Source organism: Otolemur garnettii, unplaced genomic scaffold, assembly GCF_000181295.1.
Source record: "Otolemur garnettii isolate 467f Iridium unplaced genomic scaffold, OtoGar3 scaffold00038, whole genome shotgun sequence".
NCBI classification, from domain to species: domain Eukaryota; kingdom Metazoa; phylum Chordata; class Mammalia; order Primates; family Galagidae; genus Otolemur; species Otolemur garnettii.
In genome coordinates this window covers 5,803,678-5,812,229 of record NW_003852433.1, presented here as the reverse complement: position 1 = coordinate 5,812,229, position 8,552 = coordinate 5,803,678, and the positions used below count along the sequence as shown (strand labels likewise).

Sequence of the window (8,552 nt, the reverse complement as noted above, 5' to 3'; positions counted from 1 at the left end):
CCCGCCACAACGCCTGGCTATTTTTTGGTTGCAGCCATCATTGTTGTTTGGCCGGGGCTGGATTTGAACCCACCACGTTAGGTGTATGTAGCTGGCGCCTTAGCCACTTGAGCCACAGGCACTGAGCCAGGAATTCATATTCTACCAAGGGACTTGGAGAAGCACAGACAATTGCTATTCATATAAGGGTCATGATAGATCATGGAGGAGGAGCAATGTGGTCAGTCCTAGAGTGGTATCAGGACAACTTCCTGGAGATGAGCAAAGCTGAGCCATAGAGGAACAGTAGGGCTAACCACGTGGAGGTACTCCAGGCAGAGAGATGGTCATCCCTTCCCCAGGCAGCTTCCTGAGCACCTCTAAGCACCTACTCTGCGCCAGGCATCGCGCTAGGTGCGTTCAGGACTGTTGCCTCATTAAACTCCCAGGAACAGCCTGTAAGTGAGGAATTGTTATCCCCATTTTACAAATTTCAAAGCTGAGTGTGAGAAGATGAAGCCATTTGCCTGGGCTGTGTGGCAGAGCCGGAATATGAATCTAAGTCCCCCGATCCATTCTTCCCAACCTTCTCCTTCACTTCTCTGGGAACACTGGGTTCCCAGAAACAGAAATGTAGAAAGGTAGGGTCTTCTGGATGGTTCCAGGGGGAGGTGAGATGGGTAGGGAATGTGATTTGGGATAAGTCTCCTCTCCTCCTTGCTCCCCTCCACTGGTAGGAGAAAGAGTTTTCTGGGAGTTGAACAAAAAAGTTAATAAGGTTTTTTTCCTGTCTTAATTGGTCATTTATTTTCCCAAATCACCTGGCCCAAATTTCTAAAATGTCTACTTGTGTTAATCTCATAAATTGCAGGGGCTGTGAGTTCCTCCTCAACATGCTGGTCTGATGGGTGGATGCCCGTGGACTCCAGGAGACTGGCTTAGCCATGCATTTGGGCCAGATGGACCTGATTTAAACTCCAGCCTTGCCACTGACCAGCTGTGCCACCTTATACAAGTGTCTTCACTTCTTCAAGCCTCAGTTTCCATGTCTGTTAACTGGGTATAGGATCATCGAGGCCTTGTTCAATCCCATGAATGACAGGAAAAAATCAAATTAAAGTAAAATCCTTTTTGACTATAAAAGGCTGAGAAAATGCAATAAAATATGTCTAGGGTAGTGATGTCCTTTGAGAACTGTCACCAAGGGATCTGGCATGGTGGATGGAGAGGCAGTTTGGTGGAACAGCAGCTCTTCCAAGTAGTAGCTATGTAACCTTGAGCTCCTGGTGCCTCAGTTTCCTCATCTTTAAAATGGGAATAACAGGCTTGGTGCCCATAGCTCAGTGGATAGGGCACTAGCCACATATACAGGGGCGGGTGGGTTTGAAACTGGCCCTGGCCTGCTAAACAACGACAACTACAACAAAAAAATAGCTGGATATTTTGGTGGGTGCCTGTAGTCCCAGCTACTTGGGAGGCTGAGGCAGGAGAATTGCTTAAACCCAGAGTTTGAGGTTGCTGTAAGCTGTGACAATACGGCACTCTACCCAGGGCAACATAGTGACACGCTATCTCTCTGTCTCAATAAATAAATAGATAAATACATAGGAATAACACCCACCAAACAGTACCTGGAGCATAGTAAGTACTGGATAAATGCTGGCTGTTTTTAATTTTCATGTATATTTAACAAGGACTGATAACGGCTGCAGAGGAAGGACAGATTTTGACCTCTGGGAGACATGGGGTTCAAATCCAGACTTACTGTTGACAAGCTGTGTGACCTCGGGCAAGCTACTTAATCTCTCCACGCTTTAGTTTTCTCCTCTGTGCAGTAGCAATAAAAAGGAAACCTACTGTGTGTCTATAGCAATAATTCTGATAGCTGTTTCCGAGTAAACGGTGAAAACGGACAGCTGCTATTATTATTATCCCCTCCCTCCTCTGAGCCTGCTCTGTATTCAGATGCTCCCTGCTCCTACCTCTTTCTTCCTCCTTCTCTCGGACGACCCTTCCCTTGAGGGCGCGGCTCCAGGTTCCTCCATAGTCGCCCAGCTTTGCTCTCTCGTTGCCATCCTTGCCCTTGAACCAGGGTCCATACCTGCGGGCGATGCTCGAGACTTCTCCTGCATCTCGGAAGCCTCTGCCCAGATGCATGTCACCCAAGAAGGGCAGCTCTGCACCCTCGGCTGGGCCCCCTGCAGCAGCGGGGTTGGCCTGATTCTGGGAGACTGCAGGCTGGCCCACGAAGCCAGAGTGAAGGAAGACGAGGCTCCCGGCTGTCAGGTAGAGTGCCAGGAAGGTAAAGAAGCGCACAGGTTTCCGGCGGAAGTACCGCTGGAATTTGAACCAGAGCTTGGCCATAGCAGGATCATTCCGGACTGGCTCACAGGGGTGTGGCTGAGGAGCTTGGGGGAGAGAAAGGGGCTTAGTCTCCCAAGCTGCCCTTAGTGATGGACCCCTGGAGGTCCTCAGTCTTATTCTCTCTGCAAAGGTGACTGTCAAGGCCAGAGTCCAGCAAGTCCTGTTTTTGGCTGAGGTCAAATGAAAAAAGGACCGGGCTCACCAGCCCTCCCAAAGTCAAACCGAACTTCTTTGGACCAAGAAACGAGTTTTGAGGCTCACGACACCCAGGAGTTGGTCCCATTTTTCTACATCTTGCTCTTCATTTCAGAGAGTCCCAAAACGACTTTGAAAATAGCAATTGACAGATAATTCCGAGGGTTACAAACAACCGTGGTTCACGTCTCGCCCTTTCTCGGGTCCTCAGGTGTGTCGGAGCTAGATTATTTCACTGAGGGCCTTATTTCTGGCCTCTTCCCCACCTGGGGACCAAGCTCGGCATGCCTGCCTTGTGGGAACAGAAGCTGGAGGGCCTCCATCCAGTCAAGCATCAGGGCTCAGGGCTGCCACCTGCAAAACAGTACAGACACAGGCATCAGAAGCCCCCTCAGCAAAGCACAGGACTCAGAGGGGTCCTCAGTGTCCTCAAGGTGGGTATAGGGCCCCAGAGAAGGGAGGAAAGCCCTTTAAGAGGTGTAGTAGGTACAAGTCCAGGCCTGAGTTTCTGAGACACTGCCTCTTCTTTTAAACCAAACTGGGATTTTGAGGGCTTACAACATATTGGGCCCTAGTTTGGGGATAAACAGTATCCCAAGGGTCCCATGGATGGATTACTGTGCTCCATACTTTCTGTAGTTTGTCAAATATACACTGCTTTGTGTGTTACCTTAAGTTCAAAAAGTGTTTCCTAAGTCCTTGAGTGAACGGCTAGACCTGGCTGCTTCTGAACCAGATCAATTTTATTCATTTTTTCCCCAACAAATATTTAGTAAAACTGAGTATGCACCAGGTGCTGTCCTAGGTGCTGGAGATAAAGTCGCAAGCCAGAGAGACAGCATCCCTTCTCTCCTTGGGCTCTCTCCTATGGATTTGGGCTCTCTCCCCTTCTCTCTCCAAGGAAGGGCAAAAGAGGAGAAGTAGGGTTATGAAGCAGCATATTCTTCATTCATTATTTACTGAGTGCCTACTGTGTGCCCAGCTTTGTGCCAAGCCCACTATGTGTGTCATCTCATTTATTCTTCCCAACATTCCTCTATTTCCCCATTTTACAGATGAGGAAATTGAGGTAACACAGCTGGTGTTGTGTTCTCTGGAGACTCTCTGAAGTGAGGTCCAAATCCAAAGCTGTAGCTCTGAACTCTCTGTCTCTGAACTCTTTGACTCCCCACAGAGTCTGGACATCACTTGAGAATTCAGCCCCCAAATCAGCAGCCTGTCTCCCTTGCTTCCCAGTTACAAGCAGTGGCTCACTGTACCTCTCTGAGTATGGTCTAAGGAACGGCTGATTCAGAATCCCCCGCAGCCTGGTACATGTGAAGATTCCTGAGTGCTAGTGCTCCAGCCAGAATGTCTGGTTGAAGAGGTCACAAGGTACTCTCAGATAACAGTAATAAGCACAGAGGGTGAAGACCATTGCTTTATTAGTAAACCATTAAGACCTTTAGTCAAGGGGGGAAAAAGAATGTAAATTAGAAAAGAGGAAGAAAACTCCAGTTGGGCATTTATTTTTTTCCTATTACCACCAGCAGGAGCCCCATGACAACCTTCACCAATGTCTGCATTGTCATCCAACAGAAGATTGAATGAGAACAGCCCCTCTGATTTAGGCAGCCTCATGGGCACTTAACTGTGGGTTAAGGTAAAGTCAGCTATCCATTTATTCAGGAACTAAGTACTGAGCACCAGCTACTCTCCTAGACACTTGGAATAAATAAGTGAACAAAAGAGACAAAAGTCTATGCCCTGTGGAGTCACATTATGTATCTATTTACCCTCCCATCCGTCTGTCATCCATCAATCCATGTACCCATTCATTCATTAAGCCATTCATCCATATGCCCTGCCTTTACTCTATTCATTAACCCATTCATCCATCAATTCATTCACTTGTCTATCCATCTGAACTGTAGCACCCGGTCCATTCATCCAATTCTTCACCCATTTAGCCATCTACCCATTCTTCCATTCATTTAAAAATACAGGCTGATTGCCTACTATGTGTGTGCTTGGGAGGCAGAAATAAATAATTCTCTGCTTTCAGAGAATTCAGAGTCGATCGAGGGAGAAAGCAATTTAAACAATCACTACACTAGATAGACAATGATAAATCCCACAGTAGATGTATGTACAAGATACAGAACAGCAATCAATATTAATAGTTAATGTTTATTGAGCACTTGATGTATGCCAAGCCTTGTTCTACACACCTACATACTCTTATTTAAGCCTCATAATAATTCCAGGAGGGAGACCTGTTTATCTATTTTGCAGCGAGGTTAAGTATTATGTTCAGGGTCACACAGCCGGGAGGTGGCAGATGGGTTGTGAACCCAAGACCACCTGACTTCAAAGCCTTTTTTTAACCATGTACCTATTCTGATCTTGAATTTCTTTGAGGATTTGATGACAACAGATGTATGCCCAGAAATAAGCCCTGCACATGAGCTCCTACATTTTGGCTTAAACTGTCAGGGAGATCATAGAGCCTGGGGTGAGAAGCTCTGGAAGGTGGGAGTCCAGAGAAGTAAGGATCTACACTCTGGGAGGATCAGATAGGGCCTCCTCAGGGAGAGGTTTTTGAGCTGGCAGATCTTGCAAGAGTAATCAAAGGTCTCACAAGAGAGTGTCAAAGTTCTCTGGGTGAAGGAACAAGAGAAGAACAGTGCCAGGAGGAGGACGAGCCTGCCACGCTCAGAAGTCCAGGCCGTGTTCTGACTGTGCATGTGGGAGCCCACTGAAGTTTCACACGCCAACACTTTAGAAAGACCAGTCTTTTGGTAGCTTGAAAACCTCTGGGCAGTGGACAGTGCTCCTGGAGTATTCCATATAGATCATGCACATGCCAGATGTTTCTGCAGCTGAACTAAGATGAGAAGAAGCCAGCGGCCCTCACAGGAGGAGCAGGATGACACCAGCCTTTCTGGAGGCATATAGGAAAGAACACAGGCTCTGGGGACAAACCAGCCTGGGTTCAAATCCTTTCTCTTCTACCCACCAGCACACGACTGAGGTAAGATACCTCTTCTCATCAGGACTCTTGACTCCCTTCTCAAAAAAATATATTGTTGGGAGGGTTGAATTAAAGATCATAAGAGGAATGTCTCACACATAGGAGATGTGGCCCAGCCCCGTTCTCCACCCCTGGGAGGCACATGCAAGCAAACCTTAAAACCATTTGCCACATCAGCACATTCGCTGCTGTGGAGACAGAGATTTCAGGATGGTGTTCCCTGTGGCTTTTTGCCTCTCTGAGGATATTTCTGGGTCTAGTTCTTTTTTGTTGTTCCCTCCTTGTTCTTTTATATTTCAACACATCTTTTCTCTAAGTGGGTGCCAAATGGGCTTTAAGAGGATAATGAGCTCATTAGAAGCTGGCAGGGAACAGAAAGGGACCGAGACATTGGTGGTGTGGGAAATGAAAGGGGCCCCCAGGGCTGTGTGGAGGGGGCTGTGCCCATCACTGCTCTCGGGGCTCCTGCTCCGTCTGGGGAGGGAAGGAGATGATGTGAGCCGTACCTTCTCTGCTGCCAGTGCTAGGAAGCTGCTGGGGGCTCATCTGGAGAAAGAGACCCTGGGGTCTGAGCCTCATGCAGGTGAGACGGAGTCCGTGCTATCACCACTTCATCCACTGGCGAAGGAAATGAATAAAAGGAGTTGGGGACTGGCCCTCCCCCAGGGCTTAAACTTACAACCATGGCTTCACGCTGTGGCCAAAGCACTCTGGGGACAGCCTCAAAGAACCATGACCTCACGTCTCTGCAGAGGCTGCATCTGCAGTTACTCAGCGCTGGGTGGTTCTGGGGTTCAGGGATCCCTGCTGAGCCATAATCCCATGTCCTCAATGGAACCCCAAAGACTCCTGTGCCATTATTTCCCTTTTGTCTCTGTCTCTCCAAGTCTATCTCTCTTTGTCTCTTTTCCTGCTTTCTCTCTCTCTCTAAACAGAAATTCTGCCCCCAAGCCAATGGGAAAATGAAGCTAACTGCCATTTATTGAGCACCTACTATATGCCAGGCACTGTGTTTAAAGGTTTTAAAAACATTGTTTCACATACTCCTCTCTCCGGGCAACCTGGGAGACAGGTGTGATATTTCTTTCCAATCCACAGGCTGCATATCTACAGCCTGGGCTTGCCTTCAGCAAGCCCCCCATCCCTGTCTGTATTTGCTCATAGCATGTTGGGAATCAACTGTATAAATATCCCCTCCATTCGAGACCCAGGTAGGGGCCTTCACCTCAGTGAGCGGCAGTCTTCTCTCCACACTGAGTCATCCATATATAGCACGCCCTTCCCTGGGCCGTGGGGAGAATTTGATGAGACAATGCACAGGGCTGAGTCAATACTTGCTAGGATCTGCCTAGCATGGCTTCATTTCACATGAGACCCCTCTGAGCCTCAGTTTCCCCATCTATTGAATGTGGCAGATAATCCCTCCATCTCCCTCACAGGGATAGCATTAAGTTTCTGCAGAGAGGAGGCTGAGGGGTCCCCTTTTGTCGTAGTGGCAGCATTTGGTGACTGCAGTTTGAGTTTCCAGCAGGAGCCTCCAAGTGTCTAAACACGGCCTATTTTTAGCAACAGAATGAACCTCTGGTATCTGGCTGCCAACTGAAAGATGGGCAGGTAGAGCTGCCCAGGAGGGGGGAGGGAGACAAAAGGCACAGCCTGCCCTGGGCTCTCCTCCCTGGTAATGAAAGGTGCTCCCACTTCTAGGTTCTGGGAAGGGGTCAGGACAGAAGCCCAGGAGGCTGAGAAGGTGGCCAGCCCTCTCTCCACTGCCCTGAGAATCTGACTTGAGGGCAGAGGCAGCTTCTGGGGACTGAGCAGGCCCAGGCACCAGCTGAGCACCTGACTATCCACACTTTGCCAAGAAATAACGGCTGAGAAACCAGATTTGTGAAGGTCTGGGTGGGAGAACCTTCTGGGAAGTGTCCAAGAAATGGGGGAGACCAGGCCAGAGACAAAATTTTGGTCTTTTCCTAGTAACAAAAATCTCAGCAATCCCTGCTGTTTGCTGAGCACCTATGGTGTGCCAGGCATTGTGTTAGGCACCTCAGTGCCATCGTACCTTGCAATCCTCACCATAATCCTTTGGGGCCGTCATTCGCTTCTCAGTACCTCAGTTTCCTCACGCAGAGAATGGGGGTATCATAGTGTTTATCTCAGGGTTGGTTGGTGTGAAAACTAAATGAGTTAACACACGCAAGTGTTTAATATTACCCTAACATATTAACATATATAAGGGGCAAGCGTTCCATCTTATTATAATCATTTATAGAGAATACTTGTGGTTTTGCCTGTAAAGATCCCATTTTCATTCACGGAGCTTCTCCCTTATGAATTCTCAGCTTGTGTGGCTCAGGTAGACAGGATTTTTCTCATCCGTTGCCACCAATGCCCTTATACCTCTCCCCTGATATGCGAATGCAAGAATTAATGTTAGGTGAATATGGACCTAGGAGTGAAGTCACCAGGCCTTTCTGTCTGAACATCTTATAACTATCCTAAGAAATGTTGATTTGTTTTCCAAAGTGGTGGTGGTCAGAACTTCTCCCAGCAGTGTTTGAACATTCCTATTGCTCCAAATCCACACCAGTAGGTAATGTTGTCGGCCCTTCTCTTTTCTGCCATTTTGGCATGTCTGTAGCAGCTACTGTATGTGCTCCACCCACAGAGTTAAATTTCCAATGCTCCCGTCTCTATCTGTTTGCTGGGGGGCTTTCCCCAACACCTTAAATGGTTTCAATGCCTGTGTGCTTAGAAGGCATTCTAGGAAATTAATGTCTGGAAGTATCCATTCTCAGTCTTTTGGCTAAGATCAAGTATAAAATTTGGAAGCAGTCTCAACCAATGACTGATGGCAGTTGGGGTATAAATGCCGCAGCTCCCTCACCTCTCAGCTAAAATAACTCTGAGGCATGTGTTTATCCAGGTTCCCTGAGTTTCCCTGGTAGGACTTAGCCTCAATCACTCAGCCATAGCTGACTAAATGCACACTTTTTTTTTTTTT

The 8,552-nt window shown here is 47.8% G+C and overlaps 1 protein-coding gene and 1 pseudogene across 1 annotated transcript in view; both read right to left on the bottom strand.

Moving 5' to 3' along the window:
* WSCD2 (WSC domain containing 2) overlaps positions 1–8,552 on the bottom strand; it is a 116,440-nt gene that overhangs the window by 48,811 nt on the left and 59,077 nt on the right. The window contains exon 2 of the mRNA XM_012805198.1: positions 1,962–2,892. Coding sequence (XP_012660652.1) covers positions 1,962–2,343 — 382 coding nt within the window. The 5' untranslated portion in view covers positions 2,344–2,892. The remainder of the gene's footprint in view (positions 1–1,961; positions 2,893–8,552) is intronic.
* LOC100955135 overlaps positions 2,866–8,552 on the bottom strand; it is a 100,146-nt pseudogene continuing 94,459 nt past the window's right edge.